This window comes from Watersipora subatra, chromosome 3 (assembly GCF_963576615.1).
Source record: "Watersipora subatra chromosome 3, tzWatSuba1.1, whole genome shotgun sequence".
Classification (NCBI taxonomy): Eukaryota; Metazoa; Bryozoa; class Gymnolaemata; order Cheilostomatida; family Watersiporidae; genus Watersipora; species Watersipora subatra.
In genome coordinates this window covers 9819616-9838356 of record NC_088710.1, presented here as the reverse complement: position 1 = coordinate 9838356, position 18741 = coordinate 9819616, and the positions used below count along the sequence as shown (strand labels likewise).

The following is an 18741-nucleotide window of genomic DNA, read 5'->3' as shown; positions in this document are numbered from 1 at the left end:
TCTATCCATTTAATAGCTGTTGATTTGAAACCAATAGACTTCAATTTTAATAACAATATATCATGGTCAATGGTATCAAATGCTTTGCTGAACTCTATAAATATACCAAGAACACAATTTCCCTTGTTAAAAGCTTGGAATGTTTTGTTTGTAAAAGAAATAATTGCATCTCTTGTTCCAATACCTTTTCTAAAACCAAATTGATTAGAGTCTAGAATGTTATTGCCTTCAAGATAGTCCATGATTTGGAAATTTATAAGTTTTTCTGTGATTTTGCTAAATATCGGAAGAACTGAGATAGGCCTATAATTTTCACATTTATTTATGTTTCCTTTTTTATACAGAGGGTTAATTCTTGCAATTTTCATACCATCTGGAATAATTTGTGTAGTTATGCTTTTGTTTATGATGCGGGAGAGTATACAGCTTAAAAAATTAGCATTGCGTTTAATAACTTTGCTTGTAATACCATCTAAGCCAGCAGCTTTCTTTTCGCTTAAAGAATTTATTGTGTCTATAATCTTTTGGCTGGTAACTGGATGTAATTCAAAGCTTGGACTGTAATCGGGTAGTCTGTAGCTCAAAATTTCAGTTGGAAGCTTTTTTGCTAGTGAGGGTCCAACGTTAGTAAAATATGTATTTAGTTCATTAGCTATTTCTATATCTGAACATATTAAATTGGAAGCGTTGGAAATAGCTTCAAGTTGGGTTGGCACTCTGCAAATTTTTGATGTTGATTTGTTCAATATTTGTGTGTTAATTACTTTCCAAGTTTATGAAGCATTGGAGCAATTGTTAAAACTGTCCTTGAAATAAGAAAATTTTGCATTCTTTAATTCGGTGGACAGTTGATTCTTGAATTTGTTGTATTTAAGTTTTAATTTTGTATTAAGAGGAGACTTAGATAACTGGCGGTAAATATTGTATTTCTTTTTAATTTTATTCAGCAAAGCATTGGTCAGCCAAGGTTTGGTATATTTGAATCTCTTGTTCCCGAAGGACCCAGACCTCTCAAGAGTGCATTTTGCTATCAGATTTTGAAGTGTTTTAATAAAAAGGGTGTAATTTGTGTTGAGAAATTCAGAAATAAAAATATTATCCCAATTTGTATTTGTTATATATTGTGCTAATCTATCGTAATGAATATATTGTTTATTTGTGGTTGAAAGGTTACTGATTTGATCGTTAAAATTAGAGTTTTTTGTACTTACGTGTATGTAAAAAGTAGGTAGATGATCACTTAAATCACATTTAATAGTTCCTGAAAATATGTTCTTTTCCATTGTGTTTGTTAAAATATGATCTAAACAGGAATGCTTTTGCTTTGATAGTCTTGTTGGAATTGTAATAGTGTTTTCAAAATTATATAAGGAAATTATGTTTTTATAGTTTTCACTTGCTTTTTTATCTAGATAATCAATATTGATATCACCTAAAATGAGGTACTTAGACTCTGAGGTAGTTGCAAGAAACTGGTCAATGTCATTTAGAAATAAATCAAGGTCGGAACTAGGCCTACGATAAATTATAATTACCGTAAGGGAATGAACTGAAGCGCCACCAACTAGTCTAAAAGCATGTACATCTGCCCCTCTCATTGTGATATCCACTGTCTCAACGGCCATGCCACACCGCACATAAGCCGCAGCACCACCGCCCCTGGAGTGTCGCTGTGTACCTGAGAAAAAGTAATTCTGCAATGTAAAATTTGAAGCTTCATTCTCGTAGAACCAAGTTTCAGTAACACATATCACATCAAAACTAGTGTTAATTGTTGAAAGAAAATATTCAAAGTCGGTAAATTTATTCTTCAAACTCTGACAATTAAAGTTCAAGACATGAAAACTATTAGTGAGTAACTGAAGCTGGTTGAAAGAAAATACAGATTGTGGTACACAGTCTACACAAAACTCTGCCATAAATACATATAAGCACCAGTAATAAAAACAAATCATGATTACTGCGAAGCTTCCAAATCATCCAAGTCACTTTGGGTTCTTATCTGAACAGCATCTGATTCAGGAGTTTTACGTAGGTAAATTCTTTGATTGAAAGTCCAAATAAACCGGAAGTTTTTGTTTGTTTTAAATTTTCGAGCTTTCCAGAATAGTTCGTTTTGTTCTCTACTTAAAACTTTGTTGATGTAGATTCTGTTTTTCTCTTGAAATCCTAAGAGTGAAGTATCAATAATATTTTTTCTGTATAATTGAAAAAAATTGTCTCGTTTATTTGTCTGGATGAATTTAACAAGAATTCTGGGAGTCTGTCTAATCCTATAAATATTGTCAATATCTCGTGTAGGGTTGATGTCATCAAGTTTTGCTACCTTCAAAAGTTTTGAAAAACCTTCCATTAAGTTCTCGCCACTTTTAAATGGAATTCCGTTTAGCTCTATGGCTTTAGCTCTGTTGAGATGTTCATTAGCTTCACACATTAGCAAATTATTATGTGTAGTTGATTGTTGCATTTTTGTTTTAGCTGATTCGAGTTCACTAACTTTAGATTTGACATCGTTGATCTCTTCTTGAAAATTTTCTAGCGACAATTCATATTCTGCTTGCTTGTTCTCAATTAAGTCCAAACGTTTGTGTATTTTGGCGACATCTGATATCAGCTGAGTTAGTTTTAGATCAATAGAAGCAAGAGTGATTTGGTCTCCAGAGTGTGAAGCAGATTCTCCACGTTTTGGTCCCATATTGATCAGAAATGTAATGGAAGACTTATCAATTTCAGGGGGGTTTCACAGTTAACACCAATTACGCCCCCCTATTGCAGTCCTGTGCTTGAATTCTTTCTCTTGTGTTTTGTAGTTGGTAAATACTGTATTCTGTAAACGCCTTGATAGGGTATATATCAGCGGTCGAGTATGTGTATTGTGTGTTGCGTATATAGAAATATAAGCTCTTTGCTGGCAAATGCTTAATCCTCAGGAGCTCTCAGAAACGCTTGTGCACAGCTCAACTGCTAACTGCTAACTGCTAAGGTAACTGCCATGTTCCATTTACTGCTCCAATAAGAAACATACAGACATATTCTGTATTTTTCGCAATGTATATAAGAATACAGGCAATTCAAAGTGTGTGTGTACAATGAACAGCATGCAAGGGGCTGCCAGAGATCCTTGCTCATCACTTCAGGCACACTTTTTATATCATTTCGTCTTAATTGGCTCCGCCTCATCGCTAGCACGTCTGCCTCAGCAGCCTACCTGCAACCGACGAGAAGTCTGGCTGATGGCCTCGTCTTCTGCTGACCGAATCTCGGCCCGGTTGTGATGTCGGCCACCTCGATATTGGCTCGGCAGCCGGCCCAGACCTTGAGCATCTTTCGCCATACTCTCCACCAGTGAAGACCTTTGGGGGCTGTCTACTCAGCTTCAGGAGAAGAGAACAACTGAAACCAGAGCTTGTGCTATCACGCACCATACTCTAAGCGTCTGACCTCAGTCTCCGCAAATGCCCGGTCTTCTACAGTGAGCCCTGAGGCCATATCAAGTTGGCTGTCCTAAAAGCCATCTCTTGCTAGGGCGGCTATAATCTCATAGCTAGGGGCTTTCTCTTCCTGCTGAGAATTGAGGGCTCATTGGCGGTAGGACCTTCTAGCAGTTGAGCTAATCCCTCGGCAGGTGCCTTGATGGGTGTAAGTGCCAGAGTCTTGCTTAAGAAAGTGATGACTCTCTTGGTCCTATCCTGTACTTGTGACAGCACGGCGCCAGGACTTGTACTCCTTCAGCTACTTGAAGGCTGTCTAGTACTCCTCGCCCGACATCCACTTTTTTTTCTTGTCAGCTGGTGCATAGGCCGTGCTGTGGTAGCAAAGCTCGGTTGGTGTATACAGCCGATAATATCCTACCGAGCACAGGTAGCCTCGCAACTCTCTGAGCCCCCTGGGGATTGGCCATTTCCCAATCGCCCTCATTTTCTCTAGGTCAGTAGCTATCTCTTCAGCAGTAACCACATGGCTTAAGTAATGCACCTGTGACTGGAGTAGCTCGAACTTGAACGATTGTAGCTTCAATCCAGCTCCCTTCAGTTCTCGAACACTTCCTTCAATCGGCTTAGGTGGGTATCAAAGTCAGAAGGGATGACGATGATGCCATCTAATTAGAGCAACAGCGTTTTTTTAATGCAAGCCGTGTAGTACATGCTCCATCAGCCTGCAGAAGGTGGCCAGTATGGAAGTGAGTTCGAACGGCAAAACCTTCCATTGCCAGAGTGTAAGCAAACGCCGAATTCTCTTGTGCATCGGTTTTTAGAGGCACCTGCCAATAGCTACTGAGCTAATGTAGCTATGTGCTAATAAACTTGCGACCAGAGAGCGTACTGAGGCTTTCATCAATACTGGAAAGGAGGTAGGCATTTTGTTTGGTGATGGCATACAACCTACTGTAATCGATACAGAAACACCACTTTCTATCCTTTTTCTAAGCCAACACTACCGGGAAGCTTCAAGCGCCTCCAGCTGGCTTGATGAGTCTTTTGTTGAAGAGGTTTTGGACTTGTCGCTCGGCCTTGGTTTCCTTCTCCGGTTTGGGTTGGTGCCGAGACTGCTGAATAGGTCGAGTTCCTTCATTTAGTGGAAATGGAGCGCTCCTCTTGGAGGTCTATCCCACATTTATGTCACCGGTGCTAAATGTGCTCTGGTAGTGCATCAGGAGTCTTGCTAGTTGCTGGGCTTTGTCCGGCTTTGTACAGTTTCTCCAGGCTGCTAGGAACTGGTCCTCCAGTAGAGCTGGCACTCCTGTCTCTGACATTTTCACACTCTAAGATGTAATACTTGAGCCAGTAAAGGATGGTTCGTCATTCAACTGATGGTGCTCCACTTTGTGAACATGCCGAGCATGATGATGGCATGAAGATGTAGAGGTTGGTTCGTAAGGTTCAGGTGCTGCGTGACTAAGTTTCTTTTCACCAAAGGCTGGTTTAAGCTCATAACCAATGGAGACCTTTTGGGCAACCTTCTATCAATTTCAATGGGCAGTAGTTCTGTGTAGTGACTTGACGCGGAACAGCTATCTCTGTTTGGGCCTACAATAACATATCTCTCTCTATTTGCACTTTACCTGCATTTTGCTGAGCAGCAGCTGCCCGTGTCTATCCATTCAGGTCAGGAGCTGACCGTCCACAGAAACCACTAGCTGCTAGAGCTCCATAGCGCACGGGTGCGCTACTAAGAGCATCTTTGGGATAGCATACTCGCTAATGTGGCTCACCACAAAGACCTCCTTGGTCTTTACATCATGGAGCCATATGGGGAGACGTACAACTGCGTAGCAAGGTAGTTGGGTCCTATTGGCTATGAAATCGTGACTGTCACTTTCCTTAAGCAGGTCCCTCATGCTTTGAAGAAGCTTCCCGAACACTTGCTGAGCAAACAAGCTGTGCGAGCACTTGTTTACTCAGCACGTTCATAGTACATTCAGTGTCGATTAGAAACTGGATGTACTGTCTTTTTACGATGTAGTCTCTTGGAGAAGGACTAGCTCATAGAGTGAGCCGGTGTAGATTTTGTGCCTTGATCGGTTTCGTACATCCCTTTTATTACGAGGCAAAATCCTTTAGAATGTACACTTTTGAATCTTGTGGGGCAGCCTTTGAAAGTGTATGCAGAGTCCGAAAGGGGCATAAGGCTAATCAGACCTGCTGCCTTTAAGGCAGGCATCCGACTATCGAGAGTAATCTCTGGAAAAACATTTCTGGAGTAAGCTGGCTCAACCCAGAAGGCGGGAGGGGGGGGGTGTAAGACACGTCTGCCTTGCCACTTTTAAGGCAGGCTTTTAACCATGCACCAGTCAAGGACCTTTGAGATGATCTGTGGGCAAACTCCTGGCAAAATGGCCAGGGGTGACTTGATTTTGATTGGAGCATGTGTTCATGTTTGAGCTGTCTTTTAGGCTTCCAGGTTTCAGCTCTTTTAAGGCCTTATAGCAATTTTAGAAAGCTATAGCTGGAATCTTCTTCACCGCCATCTTGGCTAGTGTGGTAAGGGCAAACCTCTTCTCTCTCTCTCGTCTTTCAATCATTCGTTGAGCTCTTTTGAGCTAGAGTCTCTCTTAGAAGGATATCTCCGACTAGCAGGTTAAAGTGTTTTTTGCCGGAGTTGGGTCAGTTTGGGGCCAGTGCAATCAGTAGTTGGCACTACTATTGCGACCTTTGCCAGTTTTTTGGTTTAGTGGCTTATGACTGGAGCTGTCTCTACAAACATGTTCCTGTCCTCTGAAACCTAAGCATTGAAGAGGTTTCTTCACAGTGGCCTTTCGAGGCTGGTCCTAATCCTGCTGTAGCTGTTGAACCTGTTTCATCAGCTGCTGCACGACTAGTGCCAGTTGGCTGACAGTCTGCTCTTGCACTACAGCAGTTCTTTCAGTCCGCACTTCATCTGTGGACCTGGCGGTCATTAACTGACATTCTTCGGGTTTGACCTAGAAAAATTCTGACCCAGCTCAAACTGCGTCAATCAATGGTACTGCCAACTGTCGGCACTGCCAACAGATGTCACTGTAGTCCTTAGTGGTTCATGATGCTGTAGAGCAGCACTTTGGCCATGTCCACCCTGTAGGACTTGGGCTAGTCTCCGTAAGCTACTCGAACTAGTCAATCTACTTGACAAGCATGTTTCTGGAAGGTAGTGGCTGGGGCTCTCCTCAGGGTGTTCGCAGACAGCCTCCAGTCAGTCTGCTTGATCAGAGTTCTCTGCTTCCTTCCGCACAGATTCTTGGAAGTGGAGCAGGCTGGAGGCTTTTGTGAAACTGTTTGCTTCTGCCACTTCCTAGAATCAGCTGATGAAATACTCGATGTCTCCTGATCCAGAAAATGTACTGAGGTGACTCAAACTAGTTAGCTGGGTCCCGGAACTTGAGGCTCTTTTGGGCCTAGCGCTCTGGTACTCTCCCCTTACTATCACTAGGATAGCCTCGGCTTGCACAATTCAATGCCAAAGAATTAACCACACGCAATATACAAAAAGACTAAAAATCAATAAAAATACTTTTTACTATACATAATAGTAGCCATTCAATGGATATGATGTGTATTGATTGTTATTAAACAACAGATAGAGAGGCGTAGTTAAATATTGCTTCTTCTAGGAGCTTACACATGCTGTCGGCAGCTATACATAACCTGGTCTGTACTAAATTGTTGTTTAACTCATTCGCACCCGACTAATTTCTGGGCGATTAGCCCCAGATACTGCTAATTTTTCAGGAAGTTGCCGTAATTCAAATTACTACTACAGGAGACAGACTTGAGATAATTTACTCATTCAAATTTCACAAGAACCAGCCAAGTCTCCTCTTTCAAATTATATTATATTACTATAGACAACTCGTATCTCTTTTATGTAAATTCGTGCCTCAAAGAAGGTAGTTTTAGGAAGTCTCCAATTTTGAAAAAATTGTCATTTGCTCAAACAAAGTTAGATTTGCGCCACAAAAGTTGCAAAATATACAAAGTTTGACTGAAATTACTTATTTATTACACACAATACTTAGTTATGAGTATTATTGATACATATGCAGTTAGTCAAGAACATGAAAATCATGAAACTCTAACTTTTCCTCATGAGTATCATCCTTCAAACAAAAGCATAGCAAATCTATATGCCATTATAACTCAAATAAAACGTCATAAAAATGTTTCAAATAATGAAAATATGTTCACCAACTGTGTTCTTTACTTTTCAGAATTTGTAAACAGCTCAAAGAATCAATATGATCCTATCGAAACTGAAGGATAACGTTAGTCTAACTGCGGCTGGCAGCTTGAAGATTGCATTTTTATTTGAGCAAAACGATTCAATTTGGCCAAATTAAAAGTTGATAAAACTTTGAAACATTAAAAATAATGTTTTAATTTAATTTATGCAGTATTTCAATGTCTTACCACTTCTGAATCTGCATATTTACTTCTCGAGTTGAAAAGAAATTATCGCGAACGATAGAATTTCGAGTCGGCAGGGTGATTTCCGGTTTTGGTGGATATTGATATGGGTGTACTAATTTGGGTATAACTTTTGCCAGGGACGTCATGGAGGCATAATTTAAAGTTCCTCTGATTGGTCAGAAATTTTTCTTTCCAACTAATCAGAAACTATATTTGATAACGCGAAAATAACGATGCAAAGAGTCGGTAGATTTCAGACGCGAGTTAACTCGCGCTGGGTGCTTAGCAACGTTATAAATAGGCGAGTTAACTCGCGCCTGGGTGCGAATGAGTTAATAGCATAATGTACTTAATATCATTTTTTCTACTCAAAACATTACCAGAGCATTAGAGTATAATTATATCTGTGAACATTTTGGAACTGCATAGAACTGCCAGGTGAGTGCAATCTGTTGAACTTTAGTATTTAACTAGGTGGATACCTGATGTTCCACAAAGAATAAAAGACCAGCATATAAACAGTGGCAGATAACGTTGTTGCCATTGGCTAAGTTGACTAATTTGCCAATGGCAAAATTAGCAAACTGGCTAATTTGGGCTAGTAACCTAAACTATTAACTTATGCTTGATTATATTGATAAACTTACTATATTAAGAGCCGTTCACAATTAGTCGGGGTTAGAGGCATAGTCTATTGATTTAGTAGACCTGTCTAAAGACCTGGAGGTTTCGAGTTCAAATCTAGTGCAAACAAGATTTTCGTTCTTAAAAATCTATTGTGAACCACAAACATTAAGATTTATATATGTTGGTATTGGATTGTTATAAAAGGTTTGAGCATTTCAGTAACTCTAGAAAATTGTTCAGATGTATTTGAACTACAGGATAAGCAAACAACAGGTAAGGCATAATGTCAATATGATAGGTGATATTAGAATTGAAACACACACGTTTGTTAAACTAAGTGCTAATATATAGGGCAGTTCTCTGTAAGGTCATCCAACATTAGCTAGTTATAACCAGTACACATTTCAACACGATCATAGGAGCTTGTTAATAGCAGGTACAAGGTTGAAATGCAACATTTCTTGTTTTTTTTCTGCAGTTTTGAAAATACTCAAATTACATTTCTTTTGAGGTTGCTCGTCATTTTTGTGGTTTGCTAAAGATATGGTGTTTGGCATGCCTATGAGTAAATTATTCATCTAACGATACATTGTTTATTTCAGGTATAAGAAAGGTGCAAAATGATGGCAGACTCTGAGGCAGAAATCAAATGTGGATTTTGTATGAGAGAAGGTAAGGGGATGGGAGAACCAAAGATCCTTCCATGTAAACATATCCATTGCCTGGAGTGTCTCTCCGACTTCTATGCCATAAACCAGCTCATACAGTGCCCAATAGAAGGATGCAGGTGTGTAAAATAAAACTTCTCATCAACCCTGAAGTTGTATTTTTTACTCAGCCATAAATCTGTAGTCATAACTCGACTTACGAGAAACCCAACATATGAGAAAATTGAGAAATGAGCAAAATTTCATGCAAGTTTCTGTCTCGAGATACAAAAAACTTTTGAGATGCGAGTATATGAGCCAGTCCTTGATGGCCACTAAATGGCCAAGTTTGCAAGAGGCTATTTTCAAGAACAGCACCGCTTAGTTTTTTTTGTCGAATTAGTTTGATAAAAGTTTAAAAAAAAGTTTGCTAAAGGTTATCGTGAAAACGAGGCAAAAAGCCAAAAAAGATTAAGATGAAGGCAAAATTACAATTAATTTTAATAATAGATTAAACCTTAGCTTTAATTACGTCTTCAGTAGACTAAATTTATTTAAGTTAAATTCAAAGTATATACTATGTTACGAAGTGTCATAAAAGTCTAGTGTGCCAAACGCTTTGCTGTCAAATCTCTCTCACACTGCTGTTAGCCGCAACACCTGTCTCGAAGGTAAGAACTCTATACAGTAATGTACATAGTGTGATAGCGAAAGGTAGCCGGGCCAAAAGCCGAGAAAAGTCATCACGACCGACAGGCTATGCCGAGGACAAGAGGACGAATGACCTTTTCGAGCTACAAGGGACTCAGACAGGTCCCGGCTGACCGAGGCAAAAAAAGACCGAGCTGGTCGTCAATTCGACCTCAAGTACGACTGGCCGGTAATTGGACGGTAAGGCATATGAAGAACCGACCTGCTACCGAGATGGCAAACAAAGACCGACCTGCTACAATATAAAAGGAGCCCAGCAAGCAGAGGTTGGCAGAGCACAGGAAAGCCTTGTTATATGCAGTTACTTGTTGCACATACATTGGCTGTATGTTATTATATATTTATACAAATATATTGCTTTTTCTACTCCAAGAAGTCGGGCTCATTGTTGAGCAGTAAAGAGTCACAACGAAGCATTTAAAATAGTACTGTTACATTTTTATGCAGATTTTAACCACTAAATGACTATGAAAAACACATTTTTCTATTATAATATGATGCTTATCCTGATTTGAGGTGGTTTTTTCATAGTATGAGAATGGATAAATTTTTATTTAGTTATTTTGTCAAAGAAATATTGCATTGAGGTCTGACAACATTGACATACATGTACAAACTCAGTACCAGAACGCATTAAACTTGTACATGTATGTCAAGATATGACTGTACCTTCGTGTGCTTCTCTAAATGAATTTGTATTATAAACTGTCTGCATATTTAGGGAGGTGTATGAGATACCAGGTGCTAACCTTCCTTCCTACTCAACTGAAGGCAAGGACTGGTGTGACGTGTGCGTCAGCAAAGAGCAAGAAGCACTAACAGCTGATATGTACTGTACAGACTGCAGAAAGAAATACTGTGTCAAACATAAAGAGGTGAGAGCTGATCTTAGCTGGACATCTGTGGACGCGTGTGTGCCCGCGCGCGATGCTGTGTGCGTGTCCTTGCTGTGTGCGAGCGGCGTGTGTGTGCGCACACACGTGTGCACTTGCGTGCGTGTGTGTAAAAGCAGTCCCCTGAAGATAAAGTATAAAGTCTGGTTGGCTTATTGCAAGCAAATGCTGTGCATGTTTATAAGAGGGTGGTTGTACAAACAATAACTCTTCAATCTTGATTCTGCGATCTTGGCTGGATATATCTGAAGCCATTGGCCAGGGAACCATGCTGGCTGGAGACATGTTGCAGAGAGCAATTTTAGGTTGGATGCCCATGCCTATCACTTAGTACCTTTTTCGGGAATTGAACCCCAACCTGTTATTTTCAGGTCAGGCATTCCACACCACTAGGTCAGCTCTATGTGCAGATTGCTCTCTGCACTCTCCATAGACCTATTAACTATACTGTATAGCTAATAGGTCTATGGTGCTCTTTCTCTGCATGCATGAACATTTATTCCATCAAGATGAGACAACACCCATCTTGGTAGTTTATTTTACAGACACATGATGATATTCACATTGACCACACGTACATAGACATCAAAGAATACAAACTACAAAAACAGAAGATAGATATAAGGACATGTGAAAGACATGAAGAACAGCCTTACAGTTTGGGATGTAAAGTCTGCCTTATGGTTATCTGTAATCGTTGCTTCCCCGAATTGACAAAATGTCAAGGTGGTAAGCTAAAGATGGACTTACACAAAATATTTGTGGATTTTATCTGAAAGTATCGGTATTTTTCTATCATTTGCGATTGTCTTTGATGTTTGAGGTGATCTAATTGTCAGGATGTTTCAAATGAAAATTGCTAAAACTTGATCAGAATGAAAATGGTCAGATCAAACGAAAGTGCAATTATAATGATTATAATTTCGAAAAAACCGACAAAATAAAGAAGTTGAAGTAGAGAAAAAGAGAACACTTAAACTTGAACACCGATAACGACTATCGCAACAATAACAACTAGTCACGTCATTTTAAACTTATTATTTTGGCATTTTAACCGTGATCCAGTTTTATTGATGCTAATTTAAAAACATCCTGGCAATCAGATCACCAATCCTGGCAAAAAATCACAATTGATAGAAAAATACCAATACATTTTCTGATAAAATCTACAAAAGATTTGAGTAAGTTTAACTTTAATACTGAAAAGTTGTTTTTCCGGTATGGCATATTTCCAAATTGATATGCTAATTTTTGAGGCTTCACTCTTGAGTAGAAATGATGGAGATTTTAGAATGTTAAGACAGTCCTAATTTATGACTAGTTTGAAGCAACTAAAGATGTATGTAGACAGACATTTAAATAACAAGAAATGTAATATAAAATGTAAAGGAAGTCCTTCTGCTCTGATAAAGAGGTAAAATAGGATATCATGATACCAATAGATATCTCTGTTCTTAGTAATATAAAATTGGTATGCTAAAGCCATTATTATGGTAATAACGCATTACACTAATTTTAAATTAATAACATGTCAGTCAATTAGATGGTTAGCTACATAACTGTAATAACAAAACTTTACATTTATTATTGACTGCCTGTACAACAGAAATAATCTGTCTTGAGAACGTTTACATGATTTTACATTGTACGAAGCGTAAAATACATGTAATCCATTAACCAATTCCGAGATATTTCAAGACTCGCCAATTGGACCCTTCAAAAATGAAAAACTAAATTTAACTTTTTAATTTAATGACTGTACAGCAACTGTGGCATTATTGGTTTGCATTGATAATTTCTTTTATCACTTTCACATGGTTTAGGGTCCATGACTATGGCAATTTCAAGTTAAAGAGATCACACACCTTGAATGTCAGTTTAAATCCTTTTTTTTTGTTTACACACGAAGGTATGCTGAAAAAAAACAGAGAAAAAATCTTTTGTACCTCTATAATATATATAGTAAACCAAAAATATCTTTACTATGCTAAAAGTGGTGTTTGTGTGTTTGCCTCAGAGTCCTAAGTCAGGGTTGGAGGTTAGGAGTTAGAGACTACAACTCATGACATTTGTCTTGATAGACCGATACTCTAACAAATGCACCAATCGACTGCCGTTAGGTAGATATTCCTAAATAATTGGGCTGCTACTTACTCTTTGTGATTTATCGGCACATCTGACGATTTCTTGAAATGCCCTAGACTGCCAGGGTGGTAGGATATATAATAGAGATACCAATTTACACCTTTTTCAATTCCCAATTAAAACTGATATTTTTAAGGCCAACTATGGAACTTTCTTTATTCGAATCTAATTTAAGAACTTGCACCGACTTGACACTTTACGTTATTAAGAATTTCTTATAGAATACGAAGCAAAGACTTCACATGGGTTTTTTACTGTAAGTGGAATTTCCATAGAAGAGGGTTTAAGTTATAGGAGAATCTACTGCTAATAGTTTCATAAGAAGATAACTCTTGATTCAATTAAAGTTGTTCTCCTGATAGATACTTCCGTTGAAGGATGAAAGATGTGATTGCATCGAATTTTAGTTGATTTTAACAGAACGTATTGATTGTTTGTATCAGTTGATATGTTGTTTCTTGTTTTAGAAATTTAGGCGATCTCATTGGCAAGATATTTGAAGATTAAAATCGACAAAAATTGACAGCGGTAAAAATGCTCAGAAAAAAAAGATGTGCCCAGACTTGCCCAAAATGATGTATATAGTGAAACAATCTGTCTCTATCTCTCGTATTTACATTGGCTATTGCAATAAAAGTCTAGTCCTAATGGCATATCTAGTCCTATCAGCCCTATTGGCACATATTTTATTTTGTATTTGCTGATTATTGCTACGATAAAATTTTAAATCTAGCTACGGATACAGTATTATAAATGTCTCAAACGCCTCAAATAAGGAAAATTAAAAATTTGTCATATTAGTTTTCTCTAAATGCTGTGTAAACATCTGATTACCGACTACGATTCTGCCAGTCTACGGTAATTAGGTCGTCGAGTTAACTTATTTCATCGCAGCCTTTGTATCAGCGAAGCTCTCAGTTGCTACCCACACCGGAAAGTAGTAACTAGAAAAAATAAGCAAGTCGCATCTTTGAAAAGAATATGTTTGAATATATGGCAAGACCAACTGTATCCTTATAAATTCATGCATAGTCAACGCTATCTAGTCATTATTAGTATCAATTTGTAGAAAAAAAATTTGCTGGTCACATTTGATTAGTTGATTCAAGTACTAAACGAATGGTTTTATGAGTTGACCGAAATAGTGAATGCAAGACGTCAATTTCTTTGGAATCAATCAACCCACCGATTCGGGCAAAGGGTTAATAAAGCCATTCTTGCACCTGGTTGGCAGCGTAGACTCACCTGTTTGCACTTGGTAGTGTGGAGCATAAAGTTTTTTGAGTTCTTATTATTTGGTTCATTGGAATTGAGTCGAGCTATGTAAAAGTACCTGTCAATACAGCTCTGATTACACTTCATAAATTCATCTATCAGACAAGATTTCAGCACAGGTGGCAACGAGACTATGATGTATTCAATATGTTTTGCAAATCATGTTTTGCATTATCTTCAACAATATTATTTTATTACATAATTTTTACAAGCAAAGAAATTTTTCCTCGGCATAAGGTTTTTATTAAAAACATCCATTCAAGTCATGGCCACTCACATAGTTTTAGTTCTAACGAGTATCTACTGAAAGCTTTCAATTTGGGAGTTAGATATATTGATTAAAATTATAAAATGAACGAATGTTTAACAAAAGCGTAAGTATGCCAAGCCAACAATTTAATTGGTTTTTGAGAGTTAAAGATGAGCGTTGATCAATCGATCTTTCTCACTTTCTGCAAGTGAGAAGTGAGCATAATTTCTAATCACGAATCTAATTTACTAGCTAAAACTGCCAAAGACAATTTGAAGCAAATATTATAGCTAAGTGAAATGATAAAAAAGTTATGAAACGAAGATTGGTGATAGCAAAAATTTATAATTTTATTATTTAGTAAATGTATTCATGAGTACTAAAATTATTACCATTAGTATATTTAACACTTGTTCATCAATCTAAGCCATTATATTGCTAGATGCTATAGATTAATTCAGAAGCCGTCAATTTAACAATTGATATCGTTTATTCTGTAGCAAGAACTCACTGTGCATCCGAATCACGCACGCGTGCACAGGAAGTTACATTATAGTCTCAAACAGAAATATATTCTGAATGCAAACACAACAGTATATATATACATATATATACATGTATATATATATATGTATATATATATATATATATATATATATATATATATATATATATATATATATATATATATATACATATATATATATATATATATATATATATATATATATATATACATGTATATATATATATATACATGTATATATATACATGTATATATATATATATACATGTATATATATATACATATATATATATATATACATGTATATATATATAGGAGACTCAAAGTTAAAGATAAATTTACCTCCATTCTCCTATCTTCCTCTGCAGCGTAATGCTGCTGACGCCTGTCAGTTCTAACTATAAGCTCTCTGCCCCAAACTTTAACCACCTGATGCTCAGAAAACTCTGAGTCACCTTCGCAGGAGCTGGAAACATTGTTACAATTATGTTGTTCGTCAATAAAACGTGTTGATTCAGTAATTCAGTAAATTAACGGTGTCGATGCGCAATCTAGTAATTGAGTAAAACCCTAACTTTGAGGTCAAAGACAACGCGTTTTACGAGCAATAACATTTATTATGGCCTATATAAAAAATTCGTGCTGATGATTGGCTAAAGAAAAGACCTTATATTTATGCATCACTATACGCGTCACGAATGAAGCACCCGCTCGAATCTGAGCAATCTAAAAAATGACCTCATTCAAACGCTTATATCTCTAGGCAAGGTTAGTCTACAAAGACAAAAATGACATCAAATTGTAGCTGATGTTTTACCCTTTTATTGGCTTTAATTTCATTTGGTCGACTTTTTTGACCCGATTACATCTTTAAACATTCTACTGTAACACTCCCTTTAAAGCATCTGAGAGACTTCAGTATGACTACTGAATAGAAACATAATAATCATCAGTCAATGAATTCTAATCAGATGCCTTATATGTCTCACAACATTGATCTGTAACCTTTCATGTTTTACAACATTGATCTCTAACCTTTCATGTCTCACAACATTGATCTCTAACCTTTCATGTCTCACAACATTGATCTCTAACCTTTCATGTCTCACAACATTGATCTCTAACCTTTCATGTCTCACAACATTGATCTCTAACCTTTCATGTCTCACAACATTAATTCCTAACCTTTCATGTCTCACAACATTGATCTCTAACCTTTCATGTCTCACAACATTGATCTCTAACCTTTCATGTCTCACAACATTAATTCCTAACCTTTCATGTCTCACAACATTGATCTCTAACCTTTCATGTCTCACAACATTGATCTCTAACCTTTCATGTCTCACAACATTGATCTCTAACCTTTCATGTCTCACAACATTGATCGCTAAGCTTTCATGTCTCACAACATTCTAATAAATTGCTCATCTGAAAGCCAAATGTTAAGCATGCTTTTTAATGCTTCCGCAGTAAGGTAGTGAAAAGCTGTGTGATACTGATTATTAAGATAGAATCATGAGATTACTTGATCAAATGTATATACGCGTACAGAAAAAACAACAAGATCAAAGCACCAAATAGTTACAATTTGAGATGTTGGCTACAAGGTGATTATTTTTGTATTTACAGAGGAGAGTCATCAACTGCTGCCACTAGATGATTTAGTAGCCTCTCTAGAGAAAAGATTTAAAAATATTATGGAAATAGAAGATAACTTGGAGAAACATTTTAAACTCGTCTCTAAGTGCATCTCAGACTTTGATACTGAAACTGTGAAAATGCTGGGGTCTCTACATGCTACTAGAGATGCACAGGTAGGAAATGCAATACTAATAATAATGTACAGGTAGTAAATACAATACTAATAATAATGTACAGGTAGCAAATACAATACTAATAATAATGTACAGGTGGTAAATACACTACTAATAATAATGTACAAGTAGTAAATACAATAGTAATAATAACAATGTACAGGTAGTAAATACAATACTAATAATAATGTACAGGTAGTAAATACAATACTAATAATAATGTACAGGTAGTAAATACAATACTAATAATAATGTACAGGTAGCAAATACAATACTAATAATAATGTACAGGTGGTAAATACACTACTAATAATAATGTACAAGTAGTAAATACAATAGTAATAATAACAATGTACAGGTAGTAAATACAATACTAATAATAATGTGCAGGTAGTAAATACAATACTAATAATAATGTACAGGTAGTAAATATAATACTAATAATAACGTACAGGTAATAAATACAATACTAATAATAATGTACAGGTAGTAAATACAATACTAATAATAATGTACAGGTAGTAAATACAATACTAATAATAATATACAGGTAGTAAATACAATACTAATAATAATGTACAGGTAGTAAATACAATACTAATAACAATGTACAGGTAGTAAATATAATACTAATAATAATATACAGGTAGTAAATACAATACTAATAATAATATACAGGTAGTAAAAACAATACTAATAATAATATACAGGTAGTAAATACAATACTAATAATAATATACAGGTAGTAAATACAATACTAATAATAATATACAGGTAGTAAATACAATACTAATAATAATGTACAGGTAGTAAATACAATACTAATAATAATATACAGGTAGTAAATACAATACTAATAATAATATACAGGTAGTAAATACAATACTAATAATAATGTACAGGTAGTATATACAATACTAATAATAATGTACAGGTAGTAAATACAATACTGATAATATACAGGTAGTAAATACAATACTAATAATAATGTACAGGTAGTAAATACAATACTAATAATAATGTACAGGTAGTAAATACAATACTAATAATAATATACAGGTAGTAAATACAATACTAATAATAATGTACAGGTAGTAAATACAATACTAATAACAATGTACAGGTAGTAAATATAATACTAATAATAATATACAGGTAGTAAATACAATACTAATAATAATATACAGGTAGTAAAAACAATACTAATAATAATATACAGGTAGTAAATACAATACTAATAATAATATACAGGTAGTAAATACAATACTAATAATAATATACAGGTAGTAAATACAATACTAATAATAATGTACAGGTAGTAAATACAATACTAATAATAATATACAGGTAGTAAATACAATACTAATAATAATATACAGGTAGTAAATACAATACTAATAATAATGTACAGGTAGTATATACAATACTAATAATAATGTACAGGTAGTAAATACAATACTGATAATATACAGGTAGTAAATACAATACTAATAATAATGTACAGGTAGTAAATACAATACTAATAATAATGTACAGGTAGTAAATACAATACTAATAATAATGTACAGGTAGTAAATACAATACTGATAATAATATACAGGTAGTAAATACAATACTAATAATAATGTACAGGTAGTAAATACAATACTAATAATAATAATGTACAGGTAGTAAATACAATGCTAATAATAATGTACAGGTAGTAAATACAATGCTAATAATAATATACAGGTAGTAAAAACAATACTAATAATAATATACAGGTAGTAAATACAATACTAATAATAATATACAGGTAGTAAATACAATACTAATAATAATATACAGGTAGTAAATACAATACTAATAATAATGTACAGGTAGTAAATACAATACTAATAATAATATACAGGTAGTAAATACAATACTAATAATAATATACAGGTAGTAAATACAATACTAATAATAATGTACAGGTAGTATATACA

General features: G+C 35.7%; 1 protein-coding gene across 1 annotated transcript; it reads right to left on the bottom strand.

Moving 5' to 3' along the window:
• Positions 1-1957: 1957 nt before the first annotated feature.
• Positions 1958-2695, bottom strand: LOC137390322 (uncharacterized). Its single transcript, XM_068076654.1, has one exon. The coding sequence runs from the start codon at positions 2693-2695 to the stop codon at positions 1958-1960; it is 738 nt and encodes a 245-aa protein (XP_067932755.1).
• Positions 2696-18741: the final 16046 nt, after the last annotated feature.

Excerpts from the sequence above, each read along its gene's own strand:
- LOC137390322 (XM_068076654.1), bottom strand. The coding sequence starts at position 2,695 with ATGGGACCAAAACGTGGAGAATCTGCTTCACACTCTGGAGACCAAATC.